This window comes from Nelumbo lutea, chromosome 2, assembly GCF_056320005.1.
Source record: "Nelumbo lutea isolate HS-2025 chromosome 2, American lotus-T2T, whole genome shotgun sequence".
In the NCBI taxonomy this organism is placed as follows: domain Eukaryota; kingdom Viridiplantae; phylum Streptophyta; class Magnoliopsida; order Proteales; family Nelumbonaceae; genus Nelumbo; species Nelumbo lutea.
In genome coordinates, this window is record NC_142685.1 from 94,743,801 (window position 1) to 94,767,539 (window position 23,739).

Genomic DNA, 23,739 nt, shown 5'->3' on the forward strand with positions numbered 1-23,739 from the left:
TTGAGTTTCATGTATTCAAGAACCTTGAATTTCTAATAAATTTTAAACACATGGATGTATTGAAACACCTTGAGATGTAGTTCATTTTTTCATTATAAAATCTTGTATTGGAATTTTGCATTCAAGTTTCATCTTTTATTATTAATGGAATATGTTGTGCTTGTATTTGATATAGGAAAAAATGCCATTAACCATATATCAATAATTTTAGCTACAAATATTAAAAACCGTAGCTATGATTCATGTTTTTTTTCCATGGCTATAGGTTCTTATTTTAGCTATAGACAAGCCAAGTCCATAGTTATAGTTTTTAATTTTAACTACAGTCAACGTAAATTGTAGCTGTAGATTCAGATTTTTAGCTTTATAGCTTTGGGCACTTGAAACCATACCTATAGAGCAGCATTTAGCTTACCCAACAACAAAACACAACCTTACCCTCTCATCCCAACCCAATACAAGGCTCAAAAAACAAACGACAAGCTTTACGGTTTGATAATTATCTTCTTGTTGTCGCTTTAGCTTGAGCTTCTAAGGCTGGTCAAGACCAAAAAATTTCAAAATACCAAAAGAAAAAGGCAAACCTCATTCACACTGTAACTACGTGATCGCCTCCGGCCCGTCAAAGTCATCAACGACATTAGGTTTAAACTTTAAACTATAATTAAATATGTGAAGGACGACCCTTCCATGAAGGATTCAAATTGGAGTGCAGGTCGTTGAGTTGAAATCAACGGAAGAAGCCCGGCCGGCTCATATTCTACTCATATATAGTAATTAACATAACATAAACAATACACATATGGAAACTCATTCTCAAAGTAACTTAACAATGGCTTTGCAGGCTGTGCTTCTCCTTCTCCTGTGCCTAACAACTGCGACAACATCATCATCGTCAGTCATGTCAGAGCTGGCAAAGCCCGGCTGCCCAGATAAATGTGGGAACATCACCGTTCCCTACCCATTCGGCATGGGAGACGACCCGCGCTGTTACAGAGAAGAATTTGGCTTCCAACTAATCTGCAACCACACTTTCACCCCTCCTAAATTGTTTGCACCAGGTATTTCCATTCGTGAAGACAGAAAAGGGGAGGAAATCGATTATTGGTCTACTGATAAAATAGTGGAAGTTGAAGAAGTATCATTGCAAGGCCAACTGCGCGTCTATTCATTTATGGGCTACAGTTGCTACAACAATTCCTCGATCGTTAGCCCTAACACGACCTCATTCCTCATGAATATGAGCGATACGCCCTACACTTATTCCGACACCCATAATATATTCACAGCCATCGGTTGCGACGCTCGAGCCTACATTGTTTCCGGCATTGCTAGTACCATCTGGTATCGAGGCCTCCGGTTTCAACACGGATGCTTCAGCTTTTGTGAAGGAAAAAACAAGACTCTGGAAGGGACCAATCCAGGGATGGGTTATTGCCAGACCACCATCCCCAATACCAGGGGACTAAAGTATTTTGCTTGTACTCTGGAGGCCGTAAACAAGAATTTCTCTTCCTCCGATTTCAATCCATGCTTATTCTCTTTCATGGCTGACAAGGAGTGGTACAACTTTTCGGTAGCTGATCTTTTTGGCTTTGATTTCTATACCAAGAACAGAGGAAGGGTTCCAACAGTAATGGACTGGTCAATAGAAAATGAATCTTGCGAAAATGTTACAATGAGAAACGCGACTACTTACGCGTGTGGCAACAACAGCGGATGTCATAAGTCTCCTAACGATCTTGGATATCTATGCAAATGTTTGGATGGCTACCAAGGCAACCCTTATCTCCAACATGGATGCCAAGGTACTTGATTCTTAATATTTAATTTCACCTTCCTGAACTCTGACAGAAAACCAGAGTCTCTCTAAAATTTTGATCTCCAATAGTCCAATTTTTCATAAATTGTTTGCAGATATAAATGAATGCTCGGATCTTACCTTGAATGACTGCTTACCATCAACGATTTGCACAAATACGGCTGGGAGTTACAATTGTTCTTGCCCATCTGGTACAGAGGGCGACGGAAGACGAAATGGGAGTGGTTGCATCCCTATTCCTCCTCCACCACCTTCACAGACAAAATTTCGAGTGATTCAAGTCTGCATAGGTAATAAAATTTTCATTCCCGATAACATGAAAGTGTTATTTCAATACCGCATCCATTAGAAAACAGAATTTCCACAAAAACCCAAGCGATAAAATGGTTTTGAAAACAAAATCATCCACGGAGATTGATAAGTAGCAAGGGCAGAACCAACTCAGGCAGCCATGGAGATTTGGAAAACACGACAAAATCATGGTGTTGACTGTTGAAGGCCAATTGTGGTCGTTGAATCTAACGCCCTCCCCTTTTCTTTTACTTTTTTCTACAACAACAATCTGTGTTGTTGCTGCGAAGGATGGGGCCGAGGGGATTTCGCTGGTGTCCGAGGCAGAGAAAAATAAGCGTCACAAGCCCTATGTTTTATGTCAGGGCGGAGATTCGAACGGTCAAGTTAGCCAAGTGAGAAAGACGGTTCGGACTAGGTTTGAGACGAGGGTTGTGAGCTTAATTCTTAATAGTTAAGGAAATTTTTCATGGAATTCTGAATGCAAAAGAGCAAGTGAGAGTAAGATCCTTTTACCTTGAGATGAGCACCCCCTTTATAGCTGACCTTGCCATGGAGTGGTTGGAGGCAATTAGAGATGTGCAGCTACGATTCCATCTGGCTGATGCCACCTGGTGTGATCCGGGGCCTACCAAGTGCACCTACATCACTTGCCTCCCACTCTCGAGGTCGGGCAGTGCATTAAGCAGAGACCTCAACCTTGGCCGAAGAGAGTACTACGTAGCTGCATTGAGGCATCGGATGGCATGTTGAGCAAAGACCTCGGCTTCAGTCGAAGAGAGTATCATGCAATTGTGTGGAGGTGTCGGCCTTGGCTATTGAGGACTCTTCTTGGCGACTATGTGGCGACTACTTTCTTGTTTGCTTCTCGCCTAATTAGAGGATCACGATGGGTCGAGAGTGTAGGACCATGGCCGGCACGGGTGTGAAGGGTCCACGTTCGCCAGCCATGCCCCATACTGGTGCCGTCGTCATCTGGAGCAGATCCATGTGCGGGACGGGTGTCAGTGTCAAACGATTGTGGCCATGTGCAAGACGACGCGAAGGGTCATCTAGTTTGGGTTGCTCCTGACCTGGAGTCAATGGGCGGACCGACTTGTTCCTTCGGCATTGTTTCGTCTCCCCGAGGTTGACACCACATGTGACACATTGGTTCAGGCTATCAGTTCGGAAATTCCATGGTCGTTGGATCAAAGCAATCTGAGTCGTGCGTTTTCCTTTAAATAGGGGCGTTGGTTGAGCGAGTCCTCACTATTCGCTCGATCCTTGAGTTCTCGCTTTTGATCCTAGAGACCTCGGCCACCAACCAGAAGTGACCAACATATTGGTCTCTATGACAAAGGATTCGAAATTACCTTGTTTTTTGGTCTCCAGGCATTGAGGACAATTCCTCTTCCGGTGGCCGGTCTGCTTGCAAAGGTGACAAGCATCTGATGCTTTGTCCTTCTTCTGCCTTTTTGCCTTGCTAACTTTCTTCTGAGGTTTTTTCTTTGTCTTCCTCTTCTTCTTGTCCGATTTGCCACCTTCAACAATGGCTATGGGCTCATCATTCTTTATCAGTTCTTCAGCCCTCTACAACATATTGCTGAGTTCCTGAAGGCTAACATTTAGTTTATTCATATTATAATTCATAATGAACTGATTGAAGCAAGGAGCAAAGAATTCAGGATGGCATCAACTTTGGTGACATGATCTATCCCATATCTAAGAGCCTCCAGTTCATTAATATATCTCATCATCTTAAGATAATAGTCATGAACCAGTTAGTTCTTGGACATTTGTGCGGTCATAAACTGCTTTAGGACCTTTCGACAAGTAGAACGATTCTACTCTTCTTACATGGTCCTTAGACTATCCAAGATATCCTTGGACACTTCGATCTGATCGAACTGTCACTGTCTCTGGTTGTCTAAGGAGGCTATGATGTAGTACTGGGCAAGAGAGTTTTTCTCCTCCCATTCTTGATGTTCCCTCCTACGGGCCTTAGAAGCCCTATCACCCGGACGATCCAAAGCAGGGTTCTTAGCAACTTTGTCCAATTTCTCGGACGTCAAAAGTAGCATAAGGTTACGGAACTAGTTAGCGTAATTTGGGCCTTGAAGCTTATTATCATCCTACAGTTTGGCGAATTGTTCGTTTGCCATTTCTGATAATAGGCAAAGCAAATATTAGTCCACAACCTGATTTGATTCATGTTATTTGCATAGAAATAGCTTTTAATCAATATTCTATTTCCATTTGTTCATCTCTAAGATTTCCCTCCTATCTCAGTGACGGAGACTACGAACTATGTCTCTGGTAATGTGGGAAATCACATACAGTGCATGGAGCCAATTGTTTCAACTTTATAGCCCCACCACCTTCTGTGAAGGATCATATCCACTCATCTTATGAGATTTCCCTTTTGCCTCTATCAAACAAGGTTCATTGCCATTTTAGGTTAAACCGTTTTGTCCAGTAAGTTCTTACCCATCATATTCGTGAACGTCAATGTATCGTGAGAGAGTCTTCCATTTTAGGATAGGCACCTCCCACATCGGTCTATGACGCTCTTATCATCTAATGAAATAATCCAACAGATCCAACAGCAAATGGATAACCCAATTTTATGGTGCATCTCCTCATTATTAAATGACACATTTTCATGCTAATGATGGAAGGCCTTTAGAGAGTCATCATATGAATCTCCCTATCACATGCACTTATATTTCATAGGAGGGAACAAAATATTATGCCCTAGTTCTGATTTAGGTCAAATCAAAGTGGCTTCCACTGACTTTCTCAAAGTCAGATTTAAACGGACCCTAAACAGCTAGGGTTCCGCACGGTTCCTCTTGGGGAGAAAGTTGATGTGGGGCCCATCAATTAGGGAGATGATCCAATGATATCATGGACACCATGGCAATGATGTGCATTCAACACATCACATGCATGAAACAAATTAATCCAATCAATTAAAATATCTGTAAAACCCTAAATTAATTAGGTTAAATTAGTATCAACCCAACAGAGCCCATAACATTATCTAGGTACATGGGTTGTACTGCAAAAAGCAATTCGACTCATATAGCTGAATCAGGGCTAATGCAGTTTTAACATATTAAAATTGTGTTTTACAGGGGGCGAATTAAAACTTGAAGTGGGCCATCAACCCTCTGGCCGAAATCGAATTTGGGTCAGAAACACCAACCCCATCGAACCAACAATTTGGTCCAACCACTTTGGACCAAATCTGGTACAAATCGGCCCAAGTTTTGGTGTCTAGTTCAAGATTTAATTCAAGAATAACGGTTTAAAAATAAATTAAATTTAGATAATCAAAATTATCAAGAAAATGAAATCAGAGGGCTGCACTGTGATTTTCTTGGACATCCTGCAAACCTATAAAGAAAATTAATCATAGATTGCAGAATTGAAATCTTCAAAATTGCAAATCCTAGAACTTCCTTCTACGAAATCTTCTTCTCCTCTGCCGCGCACTCCAACAATCTCTAGATGAAAATAAATATTTCTATTATTACATCACATCGAATTCCTATACAATTTGTCTAAAAAATTAAAAAAATTATTTACAGACCAAATTGAATAGAAAAGAAATAGTAGGGCGCGCAAATGTTGGCACCTGAATGTTTCGATCTCCATCACACGTGTAGCCCAAATATTCCAGAAACATTCACAGAACAATTCCATAAATATAACAGAGCAATAAAGATTTATTTTCCAGATCATTCACCCATAATTTGGGAACCAATTCCCAGAAAAAACACTAATTGCGCAAATCCGATAGAATGCCTTCCGCCCTTTTGCGCAGATCTAGATCTGATCTAATTTGGTTCAAGATAAGCACCTGGCTCTGATACCACTGGAGGGGTGGGAGATCCATCATATGGATGGCCGAACCTTGTGGGAAGGTTGGGCGAAATTTTAAAAATTCATTTTCTCCCATCCGGGAATCGCATTCCTAGTTTAGAAAGCTACATTTTTAAGGTTCGTTCTTGTAACCAAACCGGACTAAATTTGAAACCAAAATTAGAGAGAGGTATACCTGATACGAAATCCACGCAAAAATGCTCCTCCAAATGCAGGTGTTCATGCCCAAAGAGTGTACCAAATCCTCTTTTCAATGAAGATGACACAGCTTAGGATGAGGTAGGATCAACAGGTAATTCTTCACCAAGAACTTCTGATTCTTCAGCAAGAATCGAGTGGGGTAGTGAGCACAGCTTCAGAATTGTTTCTTCTAACAAGAAACAATATCAAGATCTAATCTTCATTAGTTCCATGAAAATGGAGATCGAATAGGGTAGGGCGGCAAGAGCAGGGAGAGAAAGAACTGAAGATAGAAGTAGTCAAACTGTGTTTTCTATGATATCTATTTTCAGGTCCACCTTGCTCTTTATATATAGCCTTAAAGAGATGATCTCCTAATCTGATTAGGAGTTTCTTGATCCAGATCTTTATTTGGATCTGAACTCTTTAAGTGATAAGGATAATCCCTTATCGTATCTACAGATCAAGATTAGCAATTCCTAATCAAATTAGAAGTTTCTTGATCCAAATCTCTATTTGGATATTGACTCTTTAAGTGAATAAGAGTTATCCTCTTATCCTTATCTGCTGATCCATACCCAAATTTGCTCCTATTTAATTAATCAAATTAGCCCAATTCGAAATGGGCTATAGGCTCATTAAGCTTTTAGGCTCACTTCCTTTTAATGCTATCTAGCTTGGCTCTCTTTGTATGGCGTGGGACCCTATCATTGACCTACACATCAGCCACATGGGTTCAGCTTAGCCTCTGTTACAAGGCTTGGCCAAATTCACTACTGAATACAGTGACCCCCTAAGTCCATCACCATGGGCTCTTAATGGGCCCAATATTTACACTAAATGGTCCTTGGGTCCAGCCATCTTATGAAGGCCCAAGGACTATGAGCAGATGCAAGATTAGCCCATCAGGTATAACCCTTAATGGTCTTACACTTAACCTCTCGGCCCTTAATGATCAAACATTACCCGAAAAAAGAGGACCTCTCCTTTGGTTGCAAGGTACAGTGCTGCACTCTCTACTCATATGGATCCCAGGAATTAAAACATTTTTGCAAACAATTTGAAACCATAATATATAAGTATATCTCTATATAAATATATTTCGCAAAACCAGATTTCAAACACATTTGAAATCCACTGCCGACAGTTTAGGTTTCCATCAGAGAGAGTGCATTACCCTGATCATTCACTTTGTCCGACAAAGGGGCTGATCCTGTCACTATGATCACCCACTTAGGTGAATTCTCAGACTGTCCCAACATACCCAGGTTTTGACCCCCGCTAAGGGTCTCACTGATTGGCATATCAAAGATAGCCCAATCCAGTACCTAGTGCAGTACCATAATCGAGTCTAGGGGTGAGGTGTAACATTCCAGTTTTGCCTGTGTATTTCCAAGGTACAGGGCAATACTGGAATTTAGTCCGGTTTAGGGTTTCAAGAAAACTCATACTGCATGCGCCTCAGGTTTCACCCTAGCAGCTGAGACAAGCCACCCTAACCAACTTGGCAGTACATCAGTGTCAGCCTTGGTAGGATAAATCTCCCCAGATCTATTCAATGACTGTGAAGATTGTAAACTAACACGAGTCCCATATGTGTCCAGTTTAAGGGTATTACCACAATAACATGAATCAAGTATGTACTTTATTCATTCACAATAATTGTCATAATGGACATCAAGTTGATTGGAGCTATACACTGTCTAACACTTAGTGCTTGCTCCTTTTTACTTTGTTTTTTAGCTGATGGAGATTTTTTCTGTGTTTCTACAAACATCTTCCTACACTGTTGGCCTTTGTGACAAAGTAGAGGTTCTACTGTAGTAGCTCCGGACCTCGCAAGAGGAGAACAAATAGCTGAAGCGTCAGCTAGCCGAGGAGCGGGCCAATCGAGAGTCCTTTTTCGAGGTGGCTCTAGGGAGCACGATCATTGAAAGAAGCTCAAGGCCCAGGTGACAACAAAGAGAGAGCAGTTGAGGGCTGAAAGGATTTCCTTGGACGAGGTGGGGCAAAAGCTTTAGGAGGCGGAGCAGAAGCTACAAGTGGCCTCAGTTCAAGCTGTGGAGGAGTATAAGGCCTCTGAGGCCTATAAGGATGAGATGGCCTGGTTCGGTGTTGCTTCATACGTAGAGGGCATCGAGGACTCCAAGGCTCAGGTGTTGGCGCTTCTCCTAGACTTTGACGTTGACCAGCTAGGGCAGCCTTCAAGCCAACAAGCGGCCAAGGTGACGGGGCCAGCCGAGGGCTAGGAAGGTGATGAGCAACCTACTCAGGAAGAGGCGGCCGATGACGAGTGCGTTGATGTCAAAGCTGAATGAAGGCATTCACGTAGGGGTGAGGCTTCCACTGGACATCCTTTTGCATCTTTTTTGTCATTCCTTTTGTAAGGGAATCAACCTCCCCGATTAGAGGCCTCTTTTTGTAAAGAGTGGAATGATCAATGAATATACTTTGAGTTTTCATCAAATTTGTGCCTTTTCTTTCTTTTTATGCAAGGGGTCAATGCCTCCCCCAAAGAGGCATAATTTGAAAAAAAGAAAAAGAAATCATAACTCCTGGCTTAGCTACTTACGAAGGCATTCCTCCTCAAGGTTGTCAAGCCGAGGCCGACTCTCATAGTCGAGGTCTCGGTTCCCACTTCCTTCGCGAGAAATAAGGGAGGTGGTTGCCTTAGCCTACCTGGTGTATTCTTCCTTAAGGGTTTAGAGTCTGGACTCATGTGTGGTGGAGGCCCAACGAATGGTGTTTAGTCGAGGTCGTAGAGTGCCTTTGCCTTGGTGAGGTAGCATTGTTCATTTAGTGTGTTTGTGCATCATGTTTTGTGTTAAGTGGAGGGTCGATGTTAGTTCTTTGGCTTACACAAAGACTCACTCCTTTGGAGGGTCTCTGTGGCTGAGGCTGTTGTCAAAGCCCGCTCATTAACTTTAGCCGAGGTCCCGCAAGCTTTCGCCTTAGCTAAAGAAGGTGACTAGGCATGTGACCCTCTAAGAGTCGTGTGCCTAGGGCCGACATCTAGTCTAAGCGTATAACCTTGGTTAAGGTTGTGTGCTATGGCCGAGGGGTCCTGGTGATTGGAAGAGACGAGAACGTTAACACTAAAGTGACTCAAGCCAAGGTGAGAGGAACTTGCATACTTTATTCACAAAGTTTCCACTAGTCATATTTACTTTATTGACAATACATTCAGATGTCCTCAGCGTTCTAGGTGCGAAGTACTAGTCTTCCACTCGAGTGCAGAGTGTAGGCGAGCCGAGGCTTCTCATCTCCTTTGGTGGCTTGACTGAAGGCTTGGATGAAGGTGCCTTCGACCAAGGAGTTTGCTGACATTGGTGCTTTCATGGTGGGCTCGGCCTAGCTCATGTTGTCTTCTTAGGCTCGACCTTAACTTGTTGGTTCATCCCTGAGGTCGATCCCCTTCTAGCGGTAAGGCTCCTCAATTCTCGCCTTTTAGCGCTGTAGCATAGCACTATCTAGCCACTTGTTGGTCCCCTTGACTACTCCCACGCCATGCTCAGTAGGGAACTTCATGGCTAGGTGATAGGATGAGACGGCCGCCTCCCTATTATGGCATTATATGGGGAGCCTATCTTCATGACCAAGAGCTCAGTTATTCGGGTGACCTACCGAGGCTCGGTCCTTATTGTGACTAGCAAGGTTATCTCCCCCTTGGGTTTGATGACTTCTCCAGAGAACCTAACTAGTGGCATGTCCATATGCTGCACCCGGTCTGGCATCAGGTGCATCTTATCATACATGTTGTAGAACAAGATATCAGCCAAGGACCTGCTATCTAAGAGGACTCTCCTCACCACATAGTTGGCGATGGTGATAGATACTACCAACACGTCGTCGTGGGGCAGTGAGATCCCTTGCAGATCATTGTCGGTGAAGGAGATGGCGTCTTTCAGCCTCAATCTTTTAGGCTCTAGGCTTTGGATGTTAAGTTGCCGAGCATTTGACTTTTGGGGCGAGGCCAATGCTCTGCCTTAGGTTGATCCCCTAGCGATGACATCAACAACTCCAGCCAAGGGGTGATGGGCCTGGGGCCCAGCCCACTGCTAGCGTTGCGAGGACGAGGTGCTGGCGTCGTCTTTGACATACTCTTTTAGGTGCCTGCGACGAATGAGGGACTCGATCTCATCCTGGATTTCATAGCAGTCCTCAGTATTGTAGCCAATGCCACAGTGGTACTTGCAGTACTTCTTAGGGTTTTTTCTTTTGGGATTACTTTTAATCTTGGCTGGCCACTTCATGTACTCCTCATTCCCAACTTGCATTAGTATATGTGTTTGCTGGCCACTTCACTACCTTTGTTGGTGCGATCGTGGTCGTGGCCTCCCCTGTCTTTCCTTTTCTTGTCCGTGGCTCCTCGGTCAGACTTGGCCTCTGGTTTTAGAGGCGCTCACTGGCTTTGGCCTTCGTGGCGGCCGTGTACTTTTGTGCTTTTTTTAAGAACTCAGCCTTGTTCTTGGATGGAGTCTTGGAAATGGACCATTTGAGGGGTCCGGGCCGAAGGCTGTTGATGGCCGCATGCATGGAGACTGAGGGGTCTAGATCCCTTACTTCGAGCTCTTCCTGCTTGAACCGGTCAATGTATGCCCGAAGACTTGCTTCGCGCTTTTGCTTGATTGACATAAGAGATATGACGGTCTTTTGGCACCATTAGTTGCTGAGAAAGTGGGAGAGGAAGAGAACGGCGAATTGGTCCCAGAAGTTGATGGACTGAGGGGGGAGCGTGGAGAACCATCTGTGCGCAACTCCCTTGAAGGTGGTTTGGAAGGCTCGGCACATCAGGGCATCAGAATACCCATAGAAGAGCATGAGTGCCCTGAAGCTCTCCAAGTGGTCGTCTAGATCAGTGCTCCCATCATAAGTCTCCAAAGTGGGAGCCTTGAAGTGAGGCGGGAGCTAGTTTAAGGTAATGAAGTCGGTGAAGGTGTCCATCCGAGTGGATGAGGGGTCTGACTGGTAGAGACATCACCTTGACCCTCCTTCACCCACCGGATTTGATCTTGGATGGTGCCTATCTACACCTAGAGGTTATCGAGGCATCGGTCGATAGACGCCTGGACCTCGTTCATGTTCTTTCTCACGTAGAATGGGTTGGCCCTATTTTTGGAGTGCTTGGATGCCGGCACATCCCGAGCCTTACGAGCTCAATGATCGTTGAGGAGATTGCGAAGATATGACACTAGTGGTGGAGAGGCATAGCATTGGCCTCTAGCCCTTAGGAGAGGACTGTAGTGGCTAGAGTGCCCTTCATCGTTCCGATTGCTCTCTACATGGTGGTGGTGGCAGTTGTTGTCTTGGCAATTGTCGTGGAACCTTACTAGATTACCCCTTCGAATAGGGAGCCAAGAGGTCTTCGGCGGGGGCTTGCTGGCCCGTCGGCTACTGTTGTTAGACATTGAGGGGTCAACCTTTTCGAGGCCGATCAAGTACTGGACCAGTGGCGCATGAGTGGAGCATCCACTGTACTGCCCTTGGCTCCCAACAGGGTGGCCTCTTCTTAGATGCCCCATCTCATCAAGTCTTTGGGCTAGGTTGTCTAGTTTGTCGAGGACCAACTTGAATTGGTCCATAGTGACCAAGTTTTGAGCATTGTGTGTGTGGTCTCGTTTATCGGCCATATCGGATGCTTAGTTAATTAAATTAAACTCTTTCTATAGAGGGAAGTCTTAAAAAACGTTTTCCACAAACGACACCAATTGTTGCTGCCAAGGGCAACAAGGGGATTTTATTGGTGCCCGAGACTGATGGGTCTGATTTGTGAGCAAGAGAAGAATAAACGTCAGAGGCCACGGGTGTTATCCTAGGGGTTAAGACTCCAACAATCAAGTTATCCAAGTGACAAAGAGAGGTTGGACCAGGCTTGAGACAAGGGATCGGAGCTTAGTCCTTAATAGCTAAGGAAAGTTCTCTTGAGATTCTGAATGCAAGAGGGCAAGTGAGAACAAAATCCTTTTGCCTTGAGATGAGCACCCCCTTTTATAGCTGACCTTGCCATGGAGTGGCTGGAGGTAGTTAGAGATGTGAGGCCAGGATCCCATCTGGTTGATGCCATGAGGCACACCTACATCATGAGTATTTCTTTAGTCTCTAGCTAGCACGCTAGCACACGTTGTATACTTGTATTCACTCTGGCTACTACCCATGACCAGGAACAACGTATATCCAATCAGAAGTTCAGACAATTCTTTTATTTGATTGATCATTGATGTACGAAAAACCGGACCAATCGCAATCAGCCTAACCTAGGCCGGTTGGAGGATTATGACCCTATGATCTGGGTGAAGTCGCCTACCCCCAAAATTTCATTTGGGAGTTGGAGGTCAATCATCTTCGAGATGAAGTAGTAGCAAACAATAAAAGAAATGTCCTGTACTTTTTTAACATCCCCATATTTTTCATATAGTATTCTTAAAACCTACCCTCTAATTTCTATATCATTAAAACACCCTTACAATATGCAACTAACTTAGTTAATTGAACTTCTGTTAGGAACTATTTATGTTTTTGTCTAGGAATGATCACATGAATATTTAAAAAAGAAAAGCACTCCTACTTAGGGGTGAGTGAATGAAAAAGTTCTATCCGGAATTGAATGGAACCAACCTCGAATCACCCTTGAACCTAGGGGTGTACAATTGGTCGGTTCAATTAAAACCAAGGACCTAACCGACTATTTGGTTTGACCATTTTCTCCAATAGAATTGCAATGACCATAACTGAATCCAGTTTGTTTTGGCTCGTTTGGACCCTGATTCCACATTAATGTAAACATTCAACAATTAATGAATATTTAATAATTAACAAGTGTTATTAATTAAAAGTCAAAATGACCTCAAAGTCTAATAGTTGTAATTAATTAACTATTATTAATTAAAAGTTAGAATAGGCCCAAAGCGGAATTTCCAAATTGGTTGTTACTAACAAACAATTAATAATTACTCCAGGTTTTAATTAACTATTATTAATTAAACGTTAGAATGGGCCTAAAGCCCAATTGGGAATTGCCAAATTGGTCATTGGGAAAGATAATAATTAATAAGCATTAAACATTTAATGGAACATTAAATATTTAGTATACTTTATCAAATAAAAGCACTAGTTCGGTTTGGTTGAAAATCTCAGCAAAACCAAGCAAAAACCAATAGCCAATTTTTTAAAAATATAAAAATCGAACAGAACCAATACTCAAATTAACCGAACAAACAAACTTATTCGTTTGGTTTAGTTCGGTTTTTGGTTTACCATCTGAATTTGTACACCCCTACTTGAACCAACCCTACCTAATCTCTTATCGGGTAAGGTTTGGACCCAAATTCTTAGAACCTACCCCCACTCAGGTCTAGGGGTTTATCCTACCCAAACCAACCTGAAGAATCAATATTGAAATTGGAATTACCTTGAAATAAATTCCAAAAATATTTTAAGAATTTGATGATTTGAACGCAACCACTCATGGTTACAAAGACCATGGTCTCACTTGACCATTGAGTCAACTAAGTGATTTGATCATTTTTCTTCAATTTAATATTTGAGTGTGTGTGGTATGAGAGTTTGTTAGATGTATTTTTGGAATAAAAAACCTAGATCCATACCGTTTCACATTTTCTACTCATTTGAAGAGGTCACATGCCCATATCCACATACAAAATACAAACAATTCCTACTGATATGTCAATTAAGTATAATTGCATATTATAAGGGTGCCTTAGTAATATGCAAACTAGAAAGTAGGTTTTAATAAATACATGAAATTATAGGATGGACAATATTATATGGTCAATCTAATGAATGTGAAATGAGGGAGTTGCACTTGCTCAATTGCTCTTTACTGGAGGTAGATGCCCATTTTTGGCATCTTATGACTTTTGCCTTTTGCACCACTAGTAAATGTGCACACAAGTTGAATGTGGAAATATGATAAAATTTAAATTTTCTTATTAGAGCTCATGTAAAAAAAATAAATAATTAGTCGAAGCATAGTGTAATTCTTATCATAAAAGTGATACGAATTAGGTCGTTATCATCATCATCTAAGAGCCTTGTCCAAACTATATGGGATTAGATACATGAATCCTCTTTCACCATTCAATTCTCTTAAATGCTATACCCATTGTTAAATGTATGGGAACTTATATAATTTTTTAGGACTTCCAAATAGGTCATTCTCAATTCCCTCGACTCTTCTAGCCCCCTTAACATTAAATTCATCACTTTCTTAAATAGATGTTATATATGGTATTGCATGTAAATGATCAAACTTTAGGGGTAAGCATGGGTGACTCAATTTAGTTCCATGGAAGAACCTTGAACCTACTCTATAGAGGTCAATTCTAGGTTTTTGAAACTGGAACCCACCCTGTGAAGGTCGGTTCTAGGGTCGGCTCTAGCCTTGGCTGTTCCGAGGTTAGTGCCAAGGTTTACCCATGGAACCTATTCTTTCTTTACTCTCCCCATTAAAAAAAAAATAAACATGTCCTTTAAAAACTTGGTTTTTAATAATCATAATATATAATTTAAAATTTATATTATCTTTATTGATCAAATTGAGTAATTTAATATGTAAATTACCATAATGTATTAATAAATGGTTCAAAAATTTTCATTATAATTTAAATTTTGTAAATATTACCTTTTACATTATTTATTATATGCATTCAAATATTAAAATGAAAACAAATGATCAAATCACTTAAGTAACTTGATGGTCAAGTGAGACCATGGATTTTGTAACCATGAGTGCATGGATTCAAATATTCACATTCTTAAAAATATTTTGGGGTTTATTTCAAGGCAAGTTCAGTTCCAAGGTCAGTTCAACCAAGGCTAGTTTATCAGGTCAGTTCAGGTAGGATAAACCCCTATACCCTGGAACTAACCTAAGTGGGGGCCGGTTCCAAGAATTTGATACCAGATCCTACCCTATAACAAAATGGGTAGGGCCAATTTAAGACTGGTTCAAGATCGCTTTCATTCGGTTCTAGGTAGAACCTACCCATTTGCTCATACCTAATTAAACCATCTTAATCTACTTTCTATCATTTTCCCCTTTTGGAGCTAATCTTAGGTTCCTTCATATGCTATCAATCAAGTGGTATTCATTAAAATTCATTGGGAGTATGATCGGTTAAAACTCTTTTGGTATCATACCTTTCATAGATATGAAGAACATATTCAATTTTCTTTACAAATTTTATAATTTTTTATATTTTGTATTCATTATTTATTTTATGGCATCAGAAGTTAAACTTGTTTAATGGGGAGGGAAATGCAATTGCAATTGAATTTTATAATATTGGTTTTATCCCATGGTCAAATCAACTATTTAATTTGGTTAACCCATCACTTGACAATGATTCCGGTTCCATTTACCATCAAACTACTTACTTCCTTGCAAAAGACCTTTATTTGACTAGCAACATGGTGACTTAATTGAACCATTTGACGTAGTTAGTGGGATAACCAATTAGACATCAAATGTTCTAATTTTTGTATTCCACTTCTATCATTAATAAAAACAATTCGTATTTGTTACACTTCATTTTTAATATGCCATATATATAATGGTAGACATGTGCCCAAAATTGTTCTATTATTTTTTTTTGTATGTTTTATAACTTTTTGTATTTCTTTATTTTAAAAATTTTATTTTTTAATTATGACACCATGGGTTAACCAATTTGATCCAAATGGTTGAACCACAAACCTACCACCTAAATAGAAAATGTTTCATTTTTTATTGATTTTAAATTTTATATTCTATTTCCATATTTATTTTAACAAATTGATTTTAAATTTCATATTTATCATATTTATTTTTTGGGTTGCCATTGTATGACCTGGGTTTTTGCCTACTCGATTTGGGCATTTCTGTTAAAAATACTTCCTTTCTTCTATTTTAATAAAGTTTTAATTTATAAAAATGTATCATATTTATGTTTAATATGATGATATATAATAATAGTGGTGTCCCAAAATTTTGTACAGATTTTCTTTATTTTTTTATGTTGTTTGTATATTTATTTATTTTTAAATTTTATTATTTAATTATGGCATCATGGGTTGACCCATTTGACCTAGATGGTTGAACTACTTACCCGCCACCTAGATGGAAAAAGGGATTTAATTTCTATGGTGATTTTAAAAATATAGGTTTTTATAACATGAAAATAATTGTTTATGTACTTAAGTAACAGAATGTAATGATAAAAAATACCTTAAATATATGATTCAGAGAATAGGAGTTAATACCTTAAATATAGAGTTTAATGAGAGAGAATTGAATGAACTGAGTAGTAGTATTGAAAATATATTTTTTGCCCCCAAAATAAAGAATGTCCAAATCCAAAATGAGGGTTATTTTAGTCTAGATAATTCTAAAAATAAATAGGAGTTGTTACCATAAATATTAGATTTAATGAGAGTGAATTGAATGAACTGAATAATGGTATTAAAGTTGCATTTTTGTCCCCAAAATAAAAGGTGTTCAAATTCAAAATGAGGGATATTTTAGTCAAGAAAAATTTCAGAAATCTCAAGCCTCATTCGTGCTTTTTATAGTAGTATAGATATAGATAGATATAGATCTATAGAGGATGCTCAAGTCATTGTCTCTAAGTGTTCTTGATTACCCCTTTTGCTTAGGTCTGATTTTATGGTGTTGTTTTTTTCATGTTTCTTACTATTTATTTTTCATGACTTGATTGTAATATGAGCATTTATGAATGACTCTAACTAGGGCCTTTATACATGGTTTGATTGCTTAGGTTGCTTCTTGATATTTCTTTTATACATCATACAACCACTCTAAACTTTTATGGCATGCATGCCATGCCATTATGCACATTTTTTGTTCAAAGATGTATGTGTGATCAGAGATTTTTAAACAAAGTTCATACATAGGCTCTGTTGCATTAAAATCTTCTATTTGTTAGCTTCCTCTTACTTATGTTATCCATAACTACTTAATTTCCATGGATCATGCAGGTATAGGTTTAGGTATGGTGCTACTTCTAGCTAGTTATTGGTTGTACCATGTTTTGAAGAAAAGACAAATAAAGAAACGCAAAGAATTTTCTATAAAAGAAATGGTGGCATGCTATTAGAACAACAAATTTCATCAAAAGAAGGCAATGTTGAGAAAATAAAAGTTTTTACGGTAGATGAATTAGCAAAGGCAACTGATCAATATAATGAAAATCGAATTCTTGGTCAAGGGGGACAGGGTACAGTTTATAAAGGTATGCTAATCAGATGGAAGAATTGTAGCTATCAAGAAATCCAAGATAGTAGACGAGAGTCAACTTGAGCAATTCATCAATGAGGTTGTCATACTTTCTCAAATCAATCATAAGAATGTGGTTAAATTGTTGGGTTGTTGTTTAGAGACAGAAGTTCCTCTACTGGTTTATGAATTCATCTCTGGTGGAACACTTTTCTACAATATCCATTATCAAAGTGAAGATTTCTTGTTAACATGGGACAATCGCTTAAGAATTGCCACAGAAGTTGCAGGAGCAATTGCTTACTTACACTCAGCAACTTCCATACCAATTTACCACAGAGACATAAAGTCTTCAAACATCCTCTTGGATGACAAAGGTAGGGCTAAGGTGTCTGATTTTGGGACTTCAAGATCAATTGCAATTGATAAAACCCACTTAACCACCATGGTACAAGGGACCTTTGGATATTTGGATCCTGAGTATTTTCAGTCAAGTCAACTCACAGAAAAGAGTGATGTTTATAGCTTTGGGGTTGTTCTTGTGGAGCTCCTAACCGGGGAGGAACCAATTTCTTTCACTAGACCATTAGAAGGGAGAAGCATAGTCACATATTTCATTTCTGCAATAATGGAGAATCGTCTTTTTGAAATTCTTGATGCTCAAGTCTTGAAAGATGGTAGAAAACATGAACTCCAAAAGGTTGCCAACATTGCAAAGATATGCTTGAGTTTAAATGGAAAAGAAAGGCCAACAATGAAAGAAGTTGCATTGGAGATCGAGAGATTGAGGAGGTCCGAAGGATATTCTCATGTTGAACGAAACATTCAAGAGGTAGAATGCATCATAGATAAACCAATGGGCCTTTGGGATACATGTTCAACTTCAACAGGATGCAAAAGTATAGAAAATAGTTTCAAAACACAAGTTGATGAACAACCATTACTGCAGAATCCATCCCTCTAGTCATATTTACTAAGATATAGATATTAGAAACTTTAGTTGTTGCATTCTAACGAGTATTGCATTTGTGTTGTGTGTCCTCTCTCATGCTTATGTCCTTACTGTTTCACCATAAGTGTGTTTTATACATTTTAGTTATTAATTCACAAATCCTGCTAAATAGCTAATGGATTTCTACTTGGTTGAAGGAAAATAAAAAAAGTTGACTATTAGCATAATTAAGTTGACAAATAAAGTTTAGGGGGCATGAAGGAATAAGATGAATTATGAAGGTTTTATGTGAAAAATAAAAAAGGAGAAAGTAGATCCCTCTCTGATCATTCTGCATCAATCCAAATACAGAGACTTTGGATCCAAACCATGGAAATGCGGGCTATTTGTAGTATGGCCACAAGACCACATGTAAACCTTGCTCTGCTCTGATCTATTTCAACCCCTGTTGATTCTCCATTCATTTTGTACTATGTAATACTAAAAAGGAAAACGTTGTCAGATTTGCTAGTGTTTTAGGTATCTGTTTTTCTTAACTTGAATTCTAGTTTAATCTTATTGAAAGTGATTCACTATGGATTCACCCCATATACTTGACTTATTTATACTATTCATCATCGAAACACAATCCAAATTTTGATTAAAATCTGATATATCAATAAAGATAAGATCCAACTTATATTCAAATACAGGCGAATCTAATGTGTAATCTACCCATATTCGATTCTACTAGATCTTTTTATAGCCCTATGTTTTGGTGCAGAGAGGGCAAAGTGATGTATCATTTTGTATATTGCCTAATGATAATTGACAAAACATAATTATCTTTTTAGGTCAATTAACTAAATTAATTTTGACCTAAAACGTCATGATTTTTCGGGGTGAGTAAATGGGTAGATTCTATTTGGAATTGAATGGAATCAACTTCAAATTGGCCTTGAATCAACTCTATACCCAATTTGTTACAGGGTAGGGTTTGGTTCTAAATTTTTGGAACTAGCCTCCATCTAGGCTGGTTCCAAGGTGTAGGGGTTTACTCTACCCAAACCATCCCGATCAATTGATCTTGGTGTAATTAAATTGCCTTGGAAATAAACTTGCCTTGAAATAAGCCACAAAATACTTCTAAGATAAAAAGATTTAAACCCAAGCAGTCATGTTTAGAAAGGCCATTGAATTACTTAAGTTATTTAATCATTTGTTTTCATTTTACTATTTGAATGTGTATAATATAAGTTTTAAACTACATATTATATTTATTGACAGTCAAGTTTTTAATGAACATGTGTTTATTAACGGGGGTGGAGTAAAGAAAGAATAAGTTCCACGGGTAGATCTTAGAACCGTCTCCAAAACAACCAAGATCAAAACTGGCATTGAAACCGACTTTTACATGATAGGTTCTAGTTCCAAAAATATGAAATCAACCCTGTATAAGCTCTGCCATGAAACTGAACCGAATCGACCCATACTCACCCTTTTCTTTGCACCAGCTTAGACCAAGTGTTCTTTTATTTAGAAATTTAGATCATTGGTCAAATCTATATCTCAACCTGTGGATTGAATACTGTGATAAATAATCATGTGCACCTTATCTGTATAGACAAAACGTGTGATCAGCACTTTATAATAATGATAATTTGGTTGAACAAGTCGCCCTAGTGTAAATCGCATACTACCTACATAGTGCCTTCTTAGGAGCTTTTGGAGTTTTCTCCAACCAATGTAATGCATTTGGTGTTACTTACTTCTGGCCTTGCATTTTGAAATTTTGTAGATATGGAACCCTTCAATAGGAGTACAAGTTGGGTAGAGTACCAGGCTCCCATTTGTATCCAAATTGCAACCCTAATCGCTATGCGTGAACCTCCCTCCTTTAACAAAAACCTTTTCATCGATGACACTGACTTCACATTTGTATCCAAGTACCGAGAGTACTTTTATTTGAATGCCTTTACCCAGATTTTAATCTCTTTTATGATAAGCTAAGACTGCATTTTAGTCTCTGTTTGGAAAGAATACAAATATAAATTATGTACCCTGTAAATACATACAAAATAATATAAAATACAATGTTTTTAATCTACATATTTGTATTTATACTCCTTTCAAACTGAGACTTAGGCTGTGTTTGGTTGCAATGCAAATAAATTTACACTGCTGCAAAACTATGACAGTGCAAATGATTTGAGTGTAACTTTTAATGTATTTTTATTTCAAATTTTAGTTTATTTTATTTGATTACAGTACAAATGAAGTAAATCAAGACATGAAGCAGAATAAAGTAAAACCCAAAATAAAAATGAGAATTTGCATATTTTTAATTTGCACTCTCATGTATTTATACTAGTGTAAATAAATTTGCACTGCAACAACCACAGCCTTAGGTTCAGTTTGAAAGGAGTATAAATACAAATATATGCAATGCAAATACATAGAAAATAATACAAAAATACAAGGTTATGCACTCTGCATATTTGTATTAATTTGTACCTCTTCCAAACTGTGCTTTATATTAAGGTTGGAAAGAATACAAAGACAAACATGTACAGTGCAAATACAGATATAGAAGTACAAAATATAAGGCTTTGCATTGTACATTTTTGTATTTACACTCTTTCCAACCGGAGCCTTAGTCTCAGTTTGGAAGGAGTATAAATACAAATATGTAGAGTGCAAATCCTTGTATTTTGTATTATTTTATATGTATTTATACTATACATATTTATATTTATACTCTTACCAAAATGAGCATTAGACAATTCAAAAGAGAGTGCATATACAAAATGTACAGTGTAAATATATACAAGGTCTATAAATACCTAACACTATTCCCAAACTGAGTCTTAGGCTGTATTTGGTTGCAGTGCATTTTTATTTGCACTAGTAGAAATAAATGGGAGTACAAATAAAAAAATGCAAATTCTCATTTAATTTTATTTTGGGTTTTATTTTATTCTGTTTCATGTCTTAATTTACTTCGCTTATGCTACAATCAAACAACATAAGCTAAAATTTGAAACAAAAATAAGTCGGAATTTACACTCAAATCATCTGTACTGCCATAATTTTGTATCGGTGTAAATTTATTTGAATTGCAACCAAACACAGCCTAATTATATCTACATTTTTTAGACATTTTATTCCAAGGCCGCCAAACTTATTCAGATTATGTAAACATGTCGAGGCTGAACTTTTCAATGCATCTTCAATGAATGTGATTATCTGGATGTAGTCAAATTATTATTGGACCCTTCTGCTACAACTCTTTGGCATATTAGATGTGCAGTTTGGCTGGGCCCAACCCAAGCCCGGACCGATCCAGTATATAATTGTACACGGGCTTGGATTTTTACCATTGGACTGGATCTGGGTCTAAAAGTTTGGGTTTTTAATTTTTTGGGCTTAATTCAAGTCTAACCCTTAGTCAATTCAAACCTGGCCCGACTTTTTTCCAATTCAAGCCTGACCCGATTACATATGTGTGTAAACGATTTTTTTGTGTTGATTTATATTAGACTATGAAGCCCAAGCCCAGCTTGAGCTGTCTTGGATTTAGCTTAGACTGGGCTTGAGTTGGAAAAGTTGGCTTTGAGCTAGGGTTGGACCAAATTGGAGCCTAAGGTCCTGATCTTATGATTGGGCCTAGAGCTGGCTTGACTTGAAACTTTAAATTTTAAATATATATTTGACCGATGAAAAACAGAACAAGGAAAGAATCATGGCCGAGTGATCATTCTTGGCCTGGCCCAGCCTGCAAATTTCCAGACCCAAGCCTAGGTTTTTGTGTGCAAATCCGGTTTGGGCCCAGAAATTTTTTGGCTTGGCTTGGACACAACACTTCAAGCCCAGTTTGGGCCCATCCCGGCTATGGGGAGTAGTCAATGCCTTATTTTTTGCACTATAGGCCCAAATTCTAGCTAATTCCAACCAAACTTAAACTTGTGCAATACTTTTCATGTATTATATGTTAATTAATTTAAAAATTTTAAATAACTAAACTGTTTTTTTTTTTTTAACCCCAAACTTTACTCTAGGTGGAGGGGCGATCACCTTAAATTTTATTAAGCATTTTCAAAAGGAAAATTTGTAATAACAAGGGAGGACTTAGCCCGCCTTGCCCCATAACCCAAGCATACATAGCTCTCCCTCACCATCTCAGGTCCACCCAAATTCCCTCTCTTAAGATATGGGTCCACCTAATATTCATTCTCTGCACTAAATTCTTAATCTTGCACAAGATGTAAACAGAATTCCAAGGATAATCTAATTTACCCATTAGAATGCTAAAAATTATCCTGTTATCACTTTCAACCTTAATCTCTTTATAGCCTCTTTGCAAACAAAGGCTTAGACCATCATACAGAGCTAAAAATTCTGCTTGAATAAAGGTAGATTGACAATAGTAACAGTGAAAAGCAAATATGAGAGTTCCAAAAGAGTTTTTAAGTAAACCCCCACCTCCTCCTTCATCAGGATTGCCACGACAAGCCCCATCCACATTCATCTTGTGAGCAAAATTACTTGGAAATTTCCAGCTAACTAAACTGTTATTAGATTCATTGGATCCAAAGTCATTAGGCCTAGAAAGCCTGTGAACCTGGCCCGGGCCCATTTAAGGCTGCTCATGGGATTGCAATCTAGGCCCAAAGTGCAAAACTGGGCCCAGGGTTTGGATAAAGCCCTTATCAATGCGAAAACTGGCCCTGGCCCAGCTCAGCCCAGCCCATGATCATCCCTAGTGGTTTCGTGGTTGCTGGCTCATTCCATCGAAAACTTGGGATCGAATCTTGTGGAGATTATTATGGGGGTGGGCGATAGGCTGCTCTTGGGATTGCAATCTAGGCCCAAGGTGCAGAACAGGCTGGGCCCAGGGTTTGGATAAAGCCCTTATCACCAAAGCAAAATCTGGCCCTGGCCCAGCTTAGCCCAGCCCATGGTCATCCCTATTGGTTTCGTGGTTGCTGGCTCATTCCAGTGAAAACTTGGGATCGAATCTTGTGGAGATTATTATGGAGGTGGGCGATAGGCGACCCTCGTTGTGTTGACCAATGGAACAAAAGGAAAAGAACCGTGTAAATAAATACTAGATCGCTGTGAAGTTTTGTTGTAGTAATTTTTTTTTTTTTTTTTTTTCAGCAAGGGATCATTGTGAAGTTGTGTAATCCAAATGAGAAGGGAGATATACCCAATTCGAGCTGTAGTGTCCACTAGGTGAGGATGTGGGAAGCGTTTGTGGTAGATCTATGCTCTTCAAAATGGCAAATTTTGCATTCTTGTTTGTACAAGATCTGTGAAAAAGCTTTCTTTTCCTTTAATACAAAGGATGAATTTCTATTTAAAATAACATATCTAATTTTAAATAAATTTGAAATAATAGTTTGGAAATAT

General features: G+C 39.0%; 1 protein-coding gene across 1 annotated transcript in view; it reads left to right on the forward strand.

Annotated features, from left to right (window-relative positions):
* Positions 1–832: 832 nt before the first annotated feature.
* The window catches only part of LOC148872140 (uncharacterized), a 52,041-nt gene continuing 29,134 nt past the window's right edge, over positions 833–23,739 (forward strand). The window contains 6 exon segments of the mRNA XM_088970080.1: positions 833–1,808; positions 1,918–2,112; positions 17,159–17,242; positions 17,245–17,420; positions 17,422–18,359; positions 18,897–18,912. Coding sequence (XP_088826206.1) covers positions 833–1,808; positions 1,918–2,112; positions 17,159–17,242; positions 17,245–17,420; positions 17,422–18,359; positions 18,897–18,912 — 2,385 coding nt within the window.